Source organism: Capricornis sumatraensis, chromosome 9 (genome assembly GCF_032405125.1).
Source record: "Capricornis sumatraensis isolate serow.1 chromosome 9, serow.2, whole genome shotgun sequence".
In the NCBI taxonomy this organism is placed as follows: Eukaryota; Metazoa; Chordata; class Mammalia; order Artiodactyla; family Bovidae; genus Capricornis; species Capricornis sumatraensis.
Window position 1 is genome coordinate 60,980,350 of NC_091077.1, and position 20,850 is coordinate 61,001,199.

Here is a 20,850-nt window from a genome sequence, read left to right on the forward strand (position 1 = left end):
GAGCCCCCCCCGACCCCCACTCTAGATCTAACCCACACCTCACAAGATGTGCAGTATGTGGGTGGGAGAGAAAGGTGTGCAATATACTCAAGGATAGGCATGAGTAGAGATGAAGGGGTAGGCAGTCTGATGTTCCATTGGGTTAGAGGAGAGAGTGTATGGGGAGGAGTATGGAAAAGAAGTCTTAAAAGATTGGGACCATGTATCATGGAAGATCTTTAATGCTAAGACTAGGCAGTTTGTTTTTCAGGCAGAGGGTCATACTGAATGTCCTGAGCCATGGAGAGGCCCAGAAGGTTATGTCAGGAGATCAGGGGGTTTGGGAGCAGACAGAACTAGAGAGGTTAGGGAGGACTTCTTCAAGCTAAATTTTCTATCTGTATGGACGGGAGGGGGCTTTCTGGCAGTGAATCTCACTCCTAATCGTCGGTCTGTTTCTGTGCTTGAGGTAGTATTCTGAGGTTATTGTGAAAAAAAGAAGTGGAACTAAAAGGAAAAAACACAGAATAGGAATTGAGAGACCTGCCTGGAAATGACCCTAAGTTGCTTGCTTTCCCTATCCTGAATTTTAGTTTCCCCATCAGTAAAACAAAGTAGGCAAGGTGGATTAGATCTGGGCGTTCTATTCTTGGGGCCATGAGTGCTAGAGAAAACACGAGTTGAGCTTCGAGGAGTCTCAGAACTTCTTGTAGATGCTTCCATGCCTCCTGTCATGTCCTGTTACACAGGGCGCCCTCTGCTGGCAGTGAGTTTTTCCTTCTGGTTTCTCCATGTGGTTGATACGCTCCTCTTCACATCACATTGACCACACCATTTTTTTTTCCTTCAAGAAAGTGAATGTTATTTTGTAAACAGGGATAATTCCAGTGCAATATAAAGAAAACTGATTTAGATCTAAAATTTTATACCCCAGATTAACTTTTTGTTTGTTTGAACTATTTCTTTAAGTCAGTTTCCAGAGTAAAACTTTTGGTGCTCACATACAAACACACATCTATATGGTTCTTGACAAGTGTTGGGACTCAAATTCAGAACAGATACTTTTGACAAATACTAGAATACATATTCCCAGAATTAAACAAAATATCTGAAATAAAGCCCGTCTGGAACATCACACATTCTGTAATTACAACAGATAAAATTAGAAATAACTTGTGTCTACCATTGAAATAAATTATAATGGCATCCGGTCCTATCACTTCATGGGAAATAGATGGGGAAAATGCACAAATAATATCAGATTTCATTTTCTGGGCCTCCAAAATCACTGTGGACGGTGACTGCAGCCAGAAAACTAAAAGACGCTTGCTCCTTGGAAGAAGAGCTGGGACAAATCTAGACAGCGTATTAAAAAGCAGAGACATCACTTTGCCACCAGAGGTCTACTGGCAAACCTTTGTTAGTCAAAGCTGTGGTTTTTCTAGTAGTCGCGTTTGGATGTGACAGTTGGACTATAAAGAACACTGAGTGCTGAAGAATTGATGCGTTTGAACTGTGATGCTGGAGAAGACTCTTGAGAGTCCCTTGAACTGCAAGGAGATTGAACCAGTCCATTCTGAAGGAAATCAGCCCTGAATTTTCATTGGTATTGAAGCTCCAGTACTTTGGCCACCTGATATGAAAAGGCAGCTCATTGGAAAAGACCCTGATGCTGGAAAAGACTGAGGGCAAGAATAGAACGGGGTGACAAGGGATAAGATGGTTGGATGGCATCACTGGCTCAATGGATAGGAGTTTGAGCAAACTCAGGGAAATACTGAAGGACAGGAAGCCTGGCGTGCTGCATGCAGCTCATGAGGTCGCAAAGAGTCGGGTATGACTTAGTGACAGAACAATAATTAAGTATTAATTACTAATAAATAGTAAATTATTAATGCTGCATAAAAAAGATTAAGATTAGTCTATAAAATGGAAATAAGTTATGATCTAATAAGTGAAAAAATTCAAATGTTCTGGGTACTTTGCTTCAGTTCAGTCACTCAGTCATGTCCGACTCTTTGTGACCCCATGGACTGCAGCACACCAGGCCTCCCTGTCCATCACCAACTCCCGGAGTTTACCCAAACTAATGTTCATTGAGTCAGTGATGCCATCCAACCATCTCATCCTCTGTCGTCCCCTTCTCCTCCCGCCCTCAATCTTTCCCAGCATCAGGGTTTTTCAAATGAGTCAGTTCTTTGCATCAGGTGGCCAGAGTATTGGCGTTTCAGCTTCAACATCAGTACTTTGCTTAGAACTCTGTAAAACTTTGGATATAAAGATTCTTCCCTGTTCACCTGAAACTATTACAGCATTGTTAATCGGCTGCCCCCCAATACAAAATAAAAAGTTTAAAACAAAAACAAGATTCTAAGGAAACAAATAGAAAATGTTGACGACACCCTGTCTTGACACCCTCTTAGTTCCCTATAAGACCACAATCACTTGTCAGCCAAGTGTAATCTGTTGGCCCATACTTCTTTTTCTTTCTGGCCATGTGGCTTTTGGGATCTTAGTTCCCCTATCAGAGATTGAACCCAGGCCCTTGGCAGTGAGAGCACAGTCCTAACCACTGGTCCCAGGGAATTGCCAGCCCCCATATTTCTAATGCTGCAGCTTGCATATATAATGTGTCAGTGATCGTGGAATGGAATTGAGTCCTGTGTAGGTAGATGGTCTGAACTCCTTTAGCTGTCGATGTGGCTTGCATTATGAAAATGGGTGTTGGTCTCTTACTGGTGAAGTGACCTAACTTTTCTTGGTCAGATAAGAATTATCTGGGGACCTTTTGGCAATTGATTTCAAGTCCAACTCTTTTTTATATTCTTTTTTCTTTAGTGAGTTGGTAGCTGCCTACCCCCATGACCCTCATCTTCATACATTCCCTCACATTCTAATTCTCTAAATTTTAGAGAAACAAAATAATTGTTTTCCACAAAACACTGTTCAGAAACCCAAGGACCTTTAAGTTTATGTGCCTTCTCTTTGGAGCCCCCAGTGAGCATACATTTCCTATGCAGTTTGTCACCAGTGGCTATAGTTAAGACTGCAGTATCTATGGGCTGGAATGATCTTCTTCCCTTTCCATCTTTGATCTGTGTTTCAGAGCCAAAGGATAGTATGCTTTCCAACCGATCTTCCAACCTGTGGTGCAGCATAAGTCATAAATGAGAAAGAACACACAGAATCCTGGGGCAACTCATTCTAGTGTCACTCAACTCTTCTACAGCCATTCATTCAAATTCATTTTTTCAGCAAGCATGTATTGAAAGCCTGTTACGGGTCAGCTTTTGGGGATACAAAGATGAATAAGACATGCCCACTTCCCTTGAGGAGCTTACAGTCTAGCTTGGGGGGAAAGATAGGTAACCAAACTATTACAGATAGCAAGACAAGAGTTGTCAAAGGTATACTGAGTTAATAAGTTGTTGTTATGCGCTTAACCTCTGTGAAACAGCATATAATATGTCCAGCAAATATGAGTTAGCATCTTTTGTGTGCCCTCAGTGGTGGTATTAGAAGTTCAGTAAATAAGCAGGGGAGAGAACAATGGCTTACCACCTACGAGAAAGTGAAATACGCAGTAAAGGAGTGGACAGTAGAAGGAGCGAGTGATTGATGCTGCATTTGCACAGATCAGGGAAGGACCGCCATTGAAAAGGGACGGGTGTAGGAAGGACCTGTTTCAGAGAGCGTTTCAGAACCTTGTTTCCTGGAAGCCTCTGACTGGTGTATAAAGTGCCCTTGTACTCGGAAGCCACACAGTATTAAAAATAAATGCTTTAAGCTCTACAGGTGCCCGTTTACACATCAAAACTACCATTCAGAGAGTTTTTGTTGCATGCTAAGTGCTTTACTTGCACTATCTCATTTACTCTGCAACAACTCTAGGAGATTATTAGTATTTTGATCCTTCATTTTTGGAGGTATTGAGGGGGTTACCCATTTACAGCTCTTCAGTGGCATATCCAGAACTGAACCCCTGGTCTGTTATCCTCCAGACCTCACAGCCAGTGCATGGGAGCAGAATCTTGAAACCATTACCAAGAGGGGTATATAATCCTTTTATTTTACTGGTAGAGAAATAGTGCCAGAGAGAGAAAACTCCTGTTGTGAGTCACAAAGTGAGTTACTAGCTTGAGTGGCTTAGGGACCTAGGTTTCCCACTTCAGTCGTAAGCCCTTCCCTTTGCCACTCAACGCCCTCTCGTGGTTTTAGCCCGTGGCCGCCTCTTTTGTGCCCTCGATGGTGTTTCGTGACGGATCTGCTTTCTTCCAGGAGGCAAGCTCACCACTCCCGGATGTGTTAAGTGCCACAGAGCCCCTAAGCGCAGCCCAGAGGGAGATCCAGCGCCAATCAACACTGCAGCTGCTGCGCAAAGTCCTGCAGATTCCCGAGAATGAGTCAGAGCTGGCCGAGGTCTTCTCTTTGATTCATGAACTTAATAGCTCTCGGCTCGTCCTGTCCAACGTGAGTGAGGAGACGGTCACCATTGAGCAAACCTCTTGGTCGAATTACTATGAGTCTCCATCCACGCAGTGCCTTCTCTGTAGCAGCCCATTATTCAAAGGGGGACAAAAGTAAGCACCGCTTTCAGATTTACCCTCCCCTAGCTGCCCCATCTTACTCAACCTGTATCACCCTTTCTTCAGATACCATTAAGGCTATAACCTTTGCAGATGTTCTTTTCAGTTTTTCTCAGATTTCCTTTCCTTTTGCAATCACCAAAAATAAAATAATAATAATAGTGATTATATATTATTTCTATTGAAATGATACTGTCCCCAACTTAGGATTTAGTTTACTTCTGGGCTGCCCAGTAAAATGCTTAGATTTGGGAGTTCATTAGTGTTGGTTAAATTGGATAATAAGTTCAGAATTATGTTAACTTTAGGGGTGATTCCATAAGCCCAATTCCAACAAAGGGGGAACACCCACCTAAGAAAATCCTTGAAGCACAAGGTCGAACACCTTCATTTCCTACTACATTTAAAGTCTTGAGTTTGCTGTTGATCACTGAGCCTAGGAACTGCATTAAAAAGTTGCTTTTCCTTTTTTTTTTTTTTTCAAATATTCTTGGTACTAGCTCTCTGGCGGGGCCCCAGGAGTGCTGGCTGCTGACAGCCAGTTGGCTGCAGGTCGTGACTGCTCAGGTGAAGATGTGTCTGAATCCCCATTGTCTGGCCCTGCACAGCTTCATGGACATCTATACAGGTGGGTGCCAGCCTCTTTATCCTCAAAGGACATGTTTGAGAACAGCCTCTGTGGGTCAGACTTCTGGTCCTGTGAGCATTGGATTTTCTCTCAGATGAGGCTTCTGAGGAAGAGGACGTCTTTCCTCCTGGCTAGCCCAGCCCCAGAAGATTATATTTATCTCTGAAGTGTTAGGACTCTCTTATTAGGGCTCTTTAAACAAAGTTAAGTTTAAAATAACAGATCTTCGTTGTGGAAAAAACAAAACGCTGACAAATAAAAGGAAAAAACTAAAAATCAATAGTAATCCTACTGCTATGAGATTAATATTCAGCATTGTATTCTGTAGTCTTTCAGATGTGTTTTTCATCCCTACAGAATAAAAGAAGGTGTAGGTTTTATAGGTTTAATAGTTTTTTTGAACAAAAATGGAGTTGTGCTGGATGTTGTTTTGGAGTGTTGTTTTTAAATTTAGCAATGTATCATGGGTATCCTTTTATGCTGGCAGGTGGCAAAATGCATCACCATTTTTAAGGAGAAATATATGACCGTGATCCATTTTAAGAGTTCTCTTTATAGTTAAGTCTTTGTGTACAGCCTTAATTATTTCCTTCGGGCAAATGCCCAAAAGTGGAATTGCTGTATATTCACCCTTTTCCTCTATTCATCAGAGTCATTCATTGAACACTGACCATGTACCAACCATTTTGAGAATTTGAATCTTGAGTTTTGTATGTAGAACCGAGTGCTGAAGATTAAGGAGTATTTCTTATTTTCCTTGTCTTCAGAACCTTAAGGTGCCTTATTTGGAATTCATGCTTTTAATGTCTTGTATTGCCAGACTGAGCTTGCACTACTTCACCAGTGAGAGTGCCATTTCCCTGCAGTCTGTCTCAGCGTATGGCACCTGGGCCTCCCTCTCTTTATTCTAATACAAGCTTATGTTCCGTATGTGCATGCAGTAAACTTTGCTGTGGTGCAGCTCTGAGCTCTGACAAACGCAGCGAGTTTTGTAACTGCCGCCGCAGTCAGTATGAAGAACGGTTTCATCATCCCCAAGGCATTCTCTTTCAACAACCCCTTGCCCCTAACCTCTGGCAACCGTTTGATAGTTTCTTCATTCCATATATTTCTGTCTTTCCAGAATGTCATATAAATCTGTAGTGAACAGTGTTTTGAGTCTGGCTTCTTTTACTATATGTGTATGTGTGTGTATATATATATGTCTTTGAAGTTCATCCATGTCATTCTGTTTATCAGTAGATTTTCCGTTTTATTGTTGAGTAGCTTTGCATTGTGAGGAGCGCCACACTTGATTGTCTGTTCATTCCTTGAAGAATGTTTGGATTTTTACCAATTTGACAGTTGTATTCATAACTGTAAATAGTCACGTATAGGATTTTGTGTAAACTTAAATTTTCATTTTATTTTGGGTAAATACCCTAGGAATCACATTGCTGGGTCATGTGGTAAGTGTATGTTTAGTTATGAGAAATCACCAAACCGGTTACCTATGTTGGTGCCATTTTGTGTTCCCTCTAATGATGGGTGAGAATTCCAATTAGCTTCATATGTCAGCACTTGGTATTATCTATTTTGTGTGTGTGTGTGTTTCAGCCATTCTAATAGGTGTGTGTAGTAATAACTTAGTGTGGTCTCAGTTTAAGACTAATGAAGTTGACCATCTTTTTGTGGGTTTATTTGTCATCTGTATGTCTTTGGTGAAGTACCTGTTCCATCTTTGGCTCATTGAACTGGGTAGTTTTCTTGCTGTTGAGTTTTGAATGTTCTTTATATACTCTCATATACATCCTTTGTCAGATAAGTGATTTGCAGATATTTTATTATGGTTTGTGTCTTACATTCTCATTCTCCCAACAGAATCTTCCACAGAGCAAAAATTTTCAAGTGTGATAAAGACAAATTCATCAAATTTTGTTTTACCAATTGTGTTGATGTTATTACTGTCTTTATCTAGGTGACGATCATAAATATTTTTCCTGTGTTTTCTGCTAAAAGCTTTATAATTTATGGTTTTCATTTGTCTGTAATCCATTTTGAATTCATTTTTATGTAAAGTGTGAGATCCAGATTGAGGTTTTTTTTCCATGTGGACATCCATTTATTCCACTATTTGTTAAAAAGTAGTCCTTTCTGCTTTGAATTGCCTTTGCTACTTAATTGAAAAACAGTCATGTATACTACTGCTACTGCTAAGTCGCTTCAGTCGTGTCCGACTCTGTGCGACCCCATAGACGGCAGCCCACCAGGCTCCCCCGTCCATGGCATTCTCCAGGCAAGAACACTGGAGTGGGTTGCCATTTCCTTCTCCAGTTTTCCTTTAAAATTGGAGGAAGTTACAGTTCAGTACACACAGGCAAAGTCGTATCCGACTTTGTGACCCCATGGACTGTAGCCCATCAGGCTCCTCTGTCCATGGTATTCTCTAGGCAAGAATACTGGAGTAGGTGGCCATTCCCTTCTCCATAGTCATGTATTTCTAGGTCTATTTCTGCCCTCTTTTTCATTGGTTATGTTGTCCATTCTTTGGCCAGTACCACGTGTCTTGAATACTGTTGCTTTTTAGTAGCTCTTATCATTTGGGTAGTATAAATTCTCCAACCTTGTTCTTCCTGAATTGTTTTAACTCTTGTTTCTTTGCATTCCCATATGAATTTTAGAATCAGCTTGTTAGTATTTACAGAATCCTGCTAGAATTCTAATTGGAATTGTGTTAAATCTGTAGACCAGCTTGCAGAAGTTTGATATGCTTAAAAATATTGACTCTTTCTAATACATGACATAGTCTATCTTTCTATTTGATTAGGTTTTCTTTTTTTATTTTTTAATCAGTGTTTCATTGTTTTTAGCATATAGGTCCTGCAGGTGTTTTGTTAGATTTATACCTAGGCATTTAATTTTGTTCAGTGTTAAATGACATGGTTCAATTTCTAACTGTTTGGTGCTAGTATAAAAACATAATTGGGTTTTATCTACTGAACTTTATTCAGTGACCTTGTAAAACTCACTTATTAACCTTAAGAACTTCAGTAGATAAGCATTATAATTTCTTTCCTGGAATGTTTTTTTTTTCTTAATATATATATTTTATTGAAGTATAGTTGACTTACAGTGTTTCAGGTACATAGCGAGTTGATTCAGTTACACATATAGACATATAATATTTTTGAAATTATTTTCCATTATAGGCTATTACAAGATACTGACTGTAGTTCCGTGTGCTATAAACTAAACCTTCAGTGTTTGTTGCACATTTACTCTTTTAAATTAAATATAGCATTCTGTTCATGGTAAGTCAAGTGGAATCAAAATGTCATAAATTTTTTAATTAGGCAAAAATTCATAAGTTTTCTAAAATATATACATTATGCATACTTATGAGAAAGATTGAAGGCAGGAGGAGAAGGGGACAACAGAGGATAAGATGGTTGGATGGCATCACCAACTTGATAGACGTGAGTTTGAGCAAGCTCCAGGAGTTGGTGATGGACAGGGATGCCTGGCATGCTGCAGTCCATGGGGTTGCACAAAGTAGGACATGACTGAGCGATTGAACTGAACTGGTTTGGTGGTGCTGACTTCTCTTAACTTTTGCTTTGTATGCAAAGCTTTTGATTGCTCCATCAAATCTGAAGGAGAGTCTTGCTGGGTAGAGTATTCTTGGTTGTTGGTTCTTCCTTTTCATCACTTTAAATATATCGTGCCATTCCCTTCTGGCTTGTAGAGTTTCTGTTGAGAAATCAGCTGATAGACTGATGGGAGTTCTTTGTATGTTATTTGTCATTTTTCCTTTATTGCTTTTAATATTTTATGTTTGTCTTTAACTTTTGTCAGTTTGATTAGTATGTGTTTTGATGTGTTCCTTCTTGGGTTTATCATGCCCTGGACTTGATTGATTATTTCTTTTCCCATGTTTGGGAAGTTTTCAGCTGTTATTTCTTCAAATATTTTCTCAGGTCCTTTCTCTTTCTTTCCTTCTGGGACCCCTATAATGCGCATGTTGGCGCATTTAATGTTGTCCCAGAGGTCTCTTAACGCTGTCTTCATTGCTTTTCACTCTTTTTTTTTTTTTTTTTCTATATTCTGTTCTGTGGCAGTGATTTCCACCATTCTGTCCTCCAGGTCATTTATTCTGCCTCAGTTATTCTGCTTTTGATTCTTTCTAGTGTATGTATTCATCTCTGTTTGTTCTTTAGTTCTTCTAGACCTTTGGTAAACATTTCTTGCATCTTCTCCATTGTTTTCCCAAGATCCTGGATCATCTTCATTATCATTATTCTGAATTCTTTTTCTGAAAGGTTGCCTATCTCCACTTGATTTAGTTGTTTTTTTGGAGTTTTATCTTGTCCCTTCATCTGGGACATGTACTTAGTCACTCAGTCATGTCCAACTCTTTGTGACCCCATGGACTGTAGCCCACCAGGCTTCTCTGTCCATGGGGATTCTCCAGGCAAGAATACTGGAGTGGGTCGCCATTTCCTTATGCAGGGGATCTTCCCAACCCAGGAATTGAACCCAGGTCTCCTGCATTACAGGCAGATTCTTTAACCATCTGAGCCACCAGGGAAGCCTCCCTAAGTCATGTCCAACTCTCGTGACCTCATGACTGTAGCCTGTCAGGCTCCTCTGTCCAGGGATTCTACAGGCAAGAATACTGGAGTGGGTCGCCATTTCCTTATGCAGGGGATCTTCCCAACCCAGGAATTGAACCAGGGTCTCCTGCACTGCCGGCAGGAGTGGATTGAGCTTCAAGGGAAGCTCCTCATCTAGGACATAACTTTCTGCTTTTTATTGTGATTAACTTTCTGTAATATGGTTTTTGTTTTAGCTGCTGTGGGACTGTGCTTCTTTTTGCTCTTCCATCTGCCTTCTGGTGGATGAGGCCAAGAGGCTTGTATAAACTTCCTCAAGGGAGGGACTGGCAGTGGGGAAAACTGGGTCTTGCTCTGGTGGGCAGGGCCTTGCTCAGTAAAGCTTTAATCCAATTATCTGCTGATGGGTGGGGTTGCACTCCCTCCCTGGTAGTTGTTTGACCCAGCGCTGGGTCCTACAGGCTTTATGGTAGGGTTAATGGTGAACTTCAAGAGGGTTTATGCCAAAGGGAACTTCCTGGTCTGATGTCGCCAGCGCCCGTCCCTGTGGTGAGCCCCTGCCAACCCATGCCTCCACAGGAGACCCTCCAACTCTAGCAAGTAGTTTTGGTTCAGTCTTCTGTTGGGTCACTATTCCTTTCCTCTGGGTCTTGGTGTGGGCAAGATTTTGTTTGTGCCCTCCGAGACTGGAGTCTGTGGTTCCCCCAGTTCTCTGGAAGTCGTATAATCAAATCCCACTGCCCTTAAAGGCCAGATTGCCAGGGGGTTCCCAGGCCCTTTTCAAACCCCCAGGCTGGGGAGCCTGACGTGGAATTCAGAACTTTTACCACAGTGGGAGAACTTCGTTTGGTATTATTGTACTCCAGTTTGTGGGTCACCCACCAAGCAGGAATGGGATTGCATTATATTGTGTTTGCACCCCTCCTCCCATCTCACTGCAGCTTCTTCGTTGTCTTTGGATGTAGGGTATCTTATTTTGGTGGTTCCAGCTTCCTCCTGTCAATGGTGGTTTATCAGCTAGCTGCAGTTCTGGTGTTCTTGCAGGAGATGAGTGCACACCCTTCTACTCTGCCATCGTGAACCAGAAGTCCTTTCGCTTCTGCATCGTTATAATTTTTTCAGCTTTGTCAATTTGATACATAGAAACTGTTATAAAACTGCTTTTCTTTAAACTTATTTTTTTATTAAAGCATAGTTGATTTATAATGTTAATTTCTGCTCTATAGCAAAGTGACATAGTCATACACATGCATATATATATCCTTTTTTATATTCTTTTCCATTATGGTTTATCCCAGGATATTGAATATAGTTTCCTGTACTTTACAGTAGGACCTTGTTACTTATCCAGTCTTTATGTCATAGCTTGCATCTACTAACCCCAGATGCCCAGTCCATCCCTCCCCAACCCCCTCCCCCACAAGTCAGTTCTCTATGTCTGAAGCTGTTTCTGTTTCATATGTAGGTTCATTTGTGCTGTTTTAGATTACACATATCAGTGATACCGTATGGTATTTGTCTTTCTCTTTCTGACTTACTTCACTCTTGTCGCATCCTTATTGCTGCAGATGGCATTATTTTGTTCTTTTTTATGGCTGAGTAGTATTCTGTGTGTGTGTGTGTGTGTGTGTGTGTGTGTGTGTGTGTGTGTATCCATCCTTCTTCTTTGTCCATCCTTCTGCTGCCTGTTTCAGTTGTTTTCATGTCCTGGCTGTTGTGAATACTGCTGCTGCAGGGTATATGTATTCTTTCGCACCATGTTTTCCTCTGGTTACATGCCCAGAAGTGGGATTGCTGGATTATATGGCAGTTCTATTTTTAGTTTTCCATAGTGGCTACACCAGTTTACATTCTACCAGTGGAGGGGGTGGTTCCCTTTTCTCCACACTGTCTCCAGCTTTTACTGTATATAACCCTTTTTTTTCCTTTCTTTTTTTTTGATCTTTCATTCTGTATCTGTAGACTTTTTAATGATGGCCATTCTGACTGATGTGAGGTGGTACCTCATTGTAGTTTTGATTTGCATTTCTCTAATAATGATGTTGAGCATCTTTTCATGTACCTGTTGGCCATCTGCATGTCACCTTTGGTAAATGTCTATTTTGGTCTTCTGCTTATTTTTCAGTTGGGTGGTTTAGTTTGTTGCTGTTGTTGAGCTACATGAGCTGTTTGTATGTCTTTGAGAGTAAGCCCTTGTTGGTTACATTGTTCACAGATATTTTCTCCCGTTTCATAGGTTGTCTTTTCCTTTTGTTTGTGGTTTCCTTTACTGTGCAAAAGCTTGTAAATTTGACTAAATCCCATTTGTTTACTTTTGTTTTTATTTTTATTGCCCTGGCAACTGACCTAAGAAAACTCTGGTACAATTTCTATCAGAGAATGTTTTGCCTGTGATCTCTTCTAGGAGTTTTATAGTGTCTTACATTTAACTCTGTAAGCCACTTTGAGTTTATTTTTGTGCATGGCATGAGAGTGTGTTCTAACTTCATTGATTTACATGCAGCTGTCCAACTTTCCCAACACCACTTGGCTGAAGATTTTTCCCATTTTATATTCTTGCCTCCCTTGACCATAGGTATGTGGGTTTATTTCTGGGCTCTCTATTCTGTTACATTGATCTGTATGTCTGTTTTTGTACCAATACCACGGTTTTGATTACTGTAGCTTTGGGGTATTGTCTGAAGTCTGGAAGGGTTGTGCCTCCTGCTTTGTTATTTTCCCTCAAGGTCTTTAATTGTCCCATATAGATCTTAGGATTATTTGTTTTAGTGAAAAATATCCTGAGTAATTCGACAGAGATCACATTAAATATGTAGATTGCTTTGGATAGTTGCCATTTTAATAATAATTCTTCCAACCCAAGAGCATGGGATATCATTCCGTTTCTTTGAATCATTTTCAGTTTCCTTTATTCATATTTTATAATTCTCAGTGTAGAAGTCTTTCACCTCCTTAGGTGAAAGTATTCTTAAGTATTTTATTTATTTTTGGGGGAGTGTGGTTTTTAAAGGTATTATTTTTTTTACATTACCTTTCTGCTACTTCACTGTTAGTGTAAAGAACTGCAACCAGTTTCTGTGGGTTAATCTTGTATCTTGCTGCCTTGCTTAATTCATTTATCAATTTTAAATGTTTTTGTGTGGAGTCTTCAGAGTTTTCTATGTATAGCATCGTGTCATCTGCATATAGTGATGACAGTTTTACCTCTTTCCTTCCTATTTAGATACCTTTTATTTCTTGTCTGATTGCTGTGGCTAGGACTTCCAATACTATGTTGAATAGCAGTGGTGAGAGTGGGCTTCCTTGTCTTTCTTGTTCCACATTTTAGTGGGCAGGCTTCCAGCTTTTCATTGTTGGGTATTATATTGTTTGTGGGTTTATCATAAATAGCTTTTATTATGTTGAGATATGTTCCCTTTATATGCATTTTGTTAAGAGTCCTCTTTTTAAAATCATGAATGGATGTTGAATTTTGTCAAGTGTGTTTTCTGCATCTGTTGAGATGATTACGTGTTTTTTTCTCTTTTGCTGATGTGGTGTAGCATATTAATCGATTTGTGTATATTCAACCATCCTTGTGAATTTGGAATGAACCCTCTTGGTCATGGTATATGATCTTTTTTATGTATTGCTGGATTTGGTTTGTTAGTGTTTTTGTTGAGAATTGTTGCATTCATCATGGATATTGACCGACAGTTTTCCTTTCTTGGCGTTAACCTTTGTTTGGTTTTGGTATCAGGGTGGTGGTGGCTTCATATAATATCTCTGGGAGTGTTGCCTCTGCTTCAGAGTTTGAGAAGGGTCAGTAAAAGTTCTTCTTTATGTGTTTGGTATTGTTTGCCTGTGGGGCCATCTGATCCTGGACTTTAGTTTGTAGAGAGTTTTTTGTTTTTGTTTTTGTTTTTCCTTCATATTCTATTTCAGTTCTAGTAATCAATCTGTTCAAATTATGGATTTCTTCTTAATTCAGTTTTGGTGAGCTGTATGTTTCTAGAAATTTGTCCATTTCTTCTATTTTGTCAAATTTGTTGGTATATAACTGTTTGTAGGATTCTGTTGTGGTTTTTGTATTTCATCAGTATCAGTTGCTATTTCTTCTTCTTCATTTCTTATTTTGTTTATCTGGGTTCTTTCTCTTTTCTTGGTGAGCCTGGCCAGAAGTTTGGCAATTTTGTTTACCCTTTCAAAGAACCAGCACTTGATTTTATTGATTTCATTCTATTATTTAATCTGTTTTATTTCTTCTCTCATCTTTTATTACTTCCTTCCTTTTGCTGAGTTTAGGCTTTGCTTGCTCTTCTTTTTCTGAGTCTTTTAGGTGGTAATTTAGGTTGCTTATTTGAGATTTTTCTTGTTTTTTGAGGAAGGGCTGTATAGCTGTGAGCTTTCCTAGCTCTTAAGAACTTTTTTTGCTCCATCCAATAGATTTTGTATGATTGTGTTTTCATTGTTGCTTGTCTCAAGGCATTTTTAATTTTTCTTTTTGATTTACTTCTTGATCCATTGTTTTTAGTAAAATGCTTTCATTCTCCATGTAATTTTTTTTTCTTATTTGTTTTCCTGTGGTTGCTTTCTAGTTTCATTCTATTGTAGATTAGAGAAGAGAAGATTGTTTGAAGTAATTTTTATACTCTTAAATTTGTTGAGGTTTGTTTTGTGCCCTAGTATGTGGTCAGTCCTAGAGAATGTTCCATGTACACTTGAAAAGAATGTGTATTCTTGTTTTTTTTAATGTAATATCCTGAAATAATTGAGTCTAATGATTGTTGTATCATTTTGGATTTCTGTATTCTTGCTGATTTTCTGTCTGGAAGATCTGTCCATTGATGTGAATGAGGTGTTAAAAGTTTCCTGCTATTATTGTATTTCTGTAAGTTTCTCCTTTTATGTCTGTTAATGTTTGCTTTATATAATTAGGTGCTCCTTTAGAGGGTTCATATATGTTAATGGATGTAATATCCTCTTCTTGTATGACCCTTTTTATCATTATATAAGGTCTAGCTTTCTTTATGGCCTTTGTTTCAAAGCCTGTTTTATCTGGTAGGAGTATGCAACCCCCTGCTTTCTTGTCATTTCTGTTTGCATGAAATATCTTTTCCCATCCCTTAACATTAAATCTGTGTATATGCTTTGCCTTAAAGTGGGTCTTATAGGCAATATGTTGTAGGCTCATTTTTTAATCCAATCTACCACCTTGTGTTTTGATTGAAGCATGTAGTTCATTGACACTTAAGGTAATTATTGATAAAATATGTATTTATTGCCATTTTAAACCCTGTTTTCCTATTGGCTCTATGTTTCTTCTTTGTTCCTTTTTATCATATTTTGTGGCTTGATGATTTCCTTTTGTCTTATGCTTGTGTTCTGTTTTTTGTGAATCTTTTGTATGCTTTTGATCTACGGTTGCCATGTTTTTCAGGTATATTAACCCCTTCCTATATCTACTTGCTTTAGACTGATAGTCATATTGGCTCAAACACATTCTTTTAAAAAAAGAGAGAGAATCTAAATGTTTTTACTCCTCTCCTCCACATTTTATTTTACATCTTCTTGTTTATCCTTTTGCTGTTCCTTGTGTTTATCTTCACTTTCACAAATGGATTTTTTTGTGGTTTGCTTTCCCATTGTGACATCTGTACCTTCTTGCTTTCTATTTAGAGAAGATCTCTCAATATTTCTTTTATGGTAGGTTTAGTATTGCTATAATCTTTTGGTATTTGCTTGTCTGAGAAATTCTTATTCTCCTAAGAAATTATGTTGCTGGGTTTTATATTCTAGGTTGCTTTGAATGTATTTTGCCACTCCCTAGGGCTTCCCTTGTGGCTCAGCTGGTGAAGAATCCGCCTACAGTGTGGGAGACCTGGGTTCTACCCCTGGGTCTCCTCCAGATCCCCTGGAGAAGGAAAGGCCACCCACTCCAGTATTCTGGCCTGGAGAACTTAATGGACTGTATCGATGATGGAGTCGGACACAACTGAGCAACTTTCACTTTCACTTTCACACCTTCAGAGTTCCTGTAAAGAAGTCTGCCAGTAGCCTTATGGGGAGGATTCCATTGGGATTAACTTGGTTGCTTTCTTGCTGCCTTTAGAATCCTCTAACCTTTGCCTTTTTTTTTTTTTTTTGGCCAGTTTTTAAATTGAAAGATAATTGCTTTAGAGAATTTTGTTGTTTTCTGTCAAACATCAACAAGAATCAGCCATAGGTACACCCATGTCCCTTCCCTCCCTGCCATTTTTATTGTCTTGGCATAGGTGTGTTTGGGTTCATCTTGTTTGGGACCTTCTGCTTCTTGTATCTGGTTATCTGTTTCTTCCTTTAGGTTTGGAGAGTTTTTAACCATAATTTATTCAAATACATTTTCAATCTTTTCCCTTCTAGAATCCCTATTAGGCATAGATTAGCATGCTTTAGATTATCCCATAGGTCTCTTATGTTGCTTTCATACTTTTCTGTTTCCCCTTCCGTCTCCTGTTCTGACTGGATGATTTCCATTATTCTGCCTTCCAGATCACTTACTCACTCTTCCGCATTATTCATTCTGCTGTTCATTGCCTTTAGCTCATCTTTTGTCTCAGCAAATGAATTTTCTAACTTTTCTTGGCTGCTCCTTATAATTTCTAGTTCCTTTTTACAGTAATCTGTTTCTGTCGATGGCCTTTCTGTTAATTCCTTCAGAATTTTTATTACTTCTTTTTTGAACTCAATTTCAGATGGAAAGCATCTTTTACTGTTTGTTCCTTCGGGGGGATTCTCTTGGTCTTTTAACTGGGAATGGTTCCTATGCTTGTTCATTTTACTTATATTTCTCTTACTGTATGAGTTTAGGAGAAACAATTATCTACCATAGTCTTGGAACACTGTATGTGGGAGCATCCTTGTATAAGCCTCTATGGGTTTAATACTTTTGTTGCTGTTAGTTTGGATGCTTGTCACCTCTCTCCTTAGCCCATGCTTGCCGTCATCCTTATGATAGGGAGTATTAAGGTATAGTGGCCTACGTGTGCTCCTGGGGCCGCATGCCAGCAGGGCCAGTGATTGGTGCCTGCTCATGCATGTCTGAGCAGTAGGGGCGGCCTGCGTGCCTCTGGAGCTTGTGGTGGCAGCGGCAGCTCATGCTGGCTCCTGGAGCTTGCATAGAGTGTCCTGTTGTCTGATAGCATGTGTGGGGAAAGAAGCGCCCCTGTGGTGCTCCTGCCCCTCTCCTTGTGTACCCCCCCAACAGTGGTCTCTCGCCTCACTGGGAGGCCCAGGCTTCTTTCATGTACACAGTCAGTTACCATACTCCAGCCCCTTCAGACTGTCTCCATGCAGCCAACCCCATTCTTCTTCCCAGATGTGATCTCTGAAGTCTGAGCTTCAGCACCACCCACTGCCTGCACGGGTGGATTAACATCTCAGACAGGAGAGTGCAGGGAGGCCATACTGACCACCTGTGCAAAGTCAGTCTCCGATTTGCCTTCCTCACACTGGCTGCTGTGCTTTCCCCTTGAGGCATCTAAGCTCCTCCTGGTTCCAGGCTGGTTTCCCCACCAGTGCTGGGACTTCGCAAGGTGCAGGAACCTTTCCTCTCTCACATCTCCCTCCCTGGGGCACAGGTCACATCCTGATTTCCCTTCTTTCCCCACCCCCACCCCCCCGCCCTTTTGTTCTCCCTGGTTATATGGAGTTTTTCTTGCCCTTTTGGAAGTCTCAGATATTCTGCGGTGTTTAGATGTTCTGCGTGAATTGTTCCATTTGTAGATGTATTTTTGATCATTTGTAGGAGGAGGTGAGCTCCATGCCCTGCTGTTCTACCATCTTGATCACTCTCCTCCTGTTGTATTTCTTTGACAGCTGGGAAGATTATATGTTTTCTGTGTTTTTCAATCTCTTTCATGAATTTCTTTTGTAAACATTTTCATTCTTTGTGGTTGTTTTGTTGATGGAGTTTTTCACCAGTTTATTAGTTGTCTTTTAAATTTGGTTTTTTTGGACATGAGAGTTGGATTTTTGTGTGTGTAGTGTTTCTTTTTTTTTCTCCTTAAGTTTTTATGTGATCAGAACTTGGACCCTCTCATTTGTGGTCTCAGCCTTTGGTATCATGTTTAAAAAGGTCTTTCCCTCTCCTCTATACCGTTCATTATTGGGAATCATATGCCAAAATTTGCTTTTGTTCATTTTGTGCGCATGTAAAAGCACCCTCTTTTATTCATCGTAAATTAGCTGCATTTAAATTATTCTGGGTCTTTGGTCCCAGGATTTGACATAGGGGTGATGTTATTAGCCTTTTTTATATTCCCTATATATCCCTGGGCTAAAAGATGCTCCTGGCCTTTCCTCATGGTATAACTGTGAGAGGTGGAGGAATGGTAATCCTTTTGGTGATAAGGACTGAATTGGGTGGTAAGGCAATATTTCATGTTTGTTTCTTGTTTGTTTAATTTTTATTTTATATTGGAATATAGTTTGCCAATGCTGGAGGCGCTGGTTCCATACCTGGGTCTGGAAGATTGTCTGTAGAAGGAAATGGAGAAGGAAATGGCAACCCACTCCAGCATTCTTGCCTGGGACGTCCCATGGTCAGAGGAGCCTGGCAGGCTACAGACTGTGGACGGGAGAGTTGGGCATGGCTCAGCAACTAAACAGCAGCAGATAGTTGATTAGACTGTGTTAGTTCCGGGTGTTCAGCAGAGTGATCCAGCCATGCGCATGCAGGTGTCAGTCCTTTTTCCATTTAGGTTCTCACGAGTATTGAGCAGAGCGCCCTGTGCCGCCAGTAGGTGCGTGTTGGTTCTCTAGTCTGTTTTTTCAAACATGCGTATTTTCTGGCTGTGCTGAGCCTTGCTTGTGGCCTGTGGCACCATCATTGTTTTGGGAGGGGTCTTTCACTGTAGCGTGTGGACTCCACTTGTGGCGCAGTTCAGTAGTTGCGGCACATGGGCTTAGTTGTTGTATGACATGTTGGATCTCAGTTCCCGAAGCAGGGATTGGACTCTTGGCCCCAGCATTGCAAGGCAGATTCTTAGCCACTGGGCCACCAGGGAAGTCCCGGTTATGTGTTTTAAATATAGTAGTGTGTATATATCAATCCCAAACTCCCTATTTATCCCTCCCCTCACTCCTTTCCTCTTTGGTAATAACCACAAGTTCGTTTTCTAAGTCTCTGAGTCTGTTTCTGTTTTATATTAATAAATAAGTTCATTTTTAACATTTTTTTTTATTCCACATAGAAGCAATATCTTGATGTTTACTTTTTTGTCTGGCTTACTTCACATACATGATAATCTTCAGGTCCATCCATGTTACTGCAAATGGCATATTTTGTGTTTTTTGGTTTTTTTTTTGGCTACACTGGGTCTTCGTTACTGCATGTGGGCTTTCTCTAGTTGCAGTGAGTGGTGCCCCTTTCTGTTGTGCTCGGGCGTCTCATCATGGTGGCTTCTCTTGTTGTGGGGCATGGTCTCTAGGGCACGCAAGCTTCAGTGGTTGGTGGCATGAGTGCTTCGTTGCCCCGTGGCATGTGGAATCTTCTCAGACCAAAGATTAAACTTGTGTCTCTTGTATTGACAAACAAATTCTCAACCACTGGACCACCAAGAAAGTCCTAGTCCATTCTTTTTAATGACTTAGTAGTATTCCGTTGTACACATGTACCGCATGTTGGTCATTCATCTGTTGATGTACATTTAGATTGCTTCCAGGTCTTGGAAGTGCTGCAGTGAACATTGGAGTGCACATATCCTTTTGAACCATGGTTTTCTCCAAGTGTATGCCTAGGTATATTGTTGTTGAACTTACATGCAGAGTATATTACGTGAAATACTGAGCCAGATGAATCACAAGCTGGGATCAAGATTGCTGGGAAAAATAACAATAATGTCAGATACGCAAATGACACCACCCTTATGGCAGAAAGTGAAGAGGAACTAAAGAGCCTCTTCACTACAACAACGATATGCCCAGGACTGGGACTGCTGGGTCATGTTGTTTGGTTGCTAAGTTGTGTCCGACTCGCTGCAATCCCCATGAAATGCAGCACCACAGACTTCTGTGTCCTTCGCTATCTCCCTGAGTTTGCTCAAACTCATGTCCATTGAGTCAGTGATGCCATCCATCCATCTCATCCTCTATCACACCCTTCTCCTCCTGCCCTCAATCTTTCCCAGCATCAGGGTCTTTTCTATTGTGTCGGGTCTTTTCTATTGTGTCAGCTCTTTGTGTCAGGTGGCCAAAGTATTAGAGCTTCAGCATTAGTCCTTCCAGTGAGTATCAGGATTGATTTCCTTTAGGATTGACTGGTTTGATCTCCTTGCTGTTCAGGGGACTTCTCCAGCACCACAGTTTGAAAGCATCAATTCTCCGGCACTCAGCTTTCTTTATAGTCCAACTCTCGCATCCATACATGACTACTGGAAAAACCATAGCTTTGACTATATGAACCTTTGTTGGCAAAGTAATGTGTCTGCCTTTTAATATGCTGTCTAGGTTTGACACTTTTCTTCTAAGGAGCAAGCATCTTTTAATTTTGTGCCTGCCATCACCATCCACAGTGATTTTGGAGCCCACAAAAATGAAATCTGTTGCTGTTTCTGCTTTTCCCCGTCTGTTTGCCATGAAATGATGGAACCAGATGCCATGATCTTCGTTTTTGAATGCTGAGTTTTAAGCCAGCTTTTTCACTCTCCTCTTTCACTTTCATCAAGAGGCCCTTTAGTTCCTCTTCACTTTCTGCCATAAGAGTGGTATCATCTGCATATCTGAGGTTATTGATATTTCTCCTGGCAATCTTGATTTCAGCTTGTACTTCATCCAGCCTGGCATTTCAGGCTGGGCAGAGTACATAACATATGATGCACTCTGCATGTAAGTTAAATAAGCAGGGTGACAATACACAGCCTTGACTGTGGACCACCAGGCAGCTCTGTCCATGAGATTTTGTCAGGCAAGAATATTGTAGTGGGTAGCCATTCCCTTCTCCAAGGGATCTTCCCAACCCAGGGATCAAACCCGGGTCTCTAGCATTGCAGTCAGATTCTTTACTGTCTGAGCCACCAGGGAAGCCCCTCTAGTATCTTAGAGGTCA

The 20,850-nt window shown here is 40.5% G+C and overlaps 1 protein-coding gene across 1 annotated transcript in view; it reads left to right on the top strand.

The window, feature by feature from the left end:
- The window catches only part of HMGXB3 (HMG-box containing 3), a 60,209-nt gene that overhangs the window by 27,120 nt on the left and 12,239 nt on the right, over positions 1-20,850 (top strand). Inside the window, exons 12-13 of the mRNA XM_068980091.1 lie at positions 4,258-4,559; positions 5,066-5,193. Coding sequence (XP_068836192.1) covers positions 4,258-4,559; positions 5,066-5,193 — 430 coding nt within the window. The remainder of the gene's footprint in view (positions 1-4,257; positions 4,560-5,065; positions 5,194-20,850) is intronic.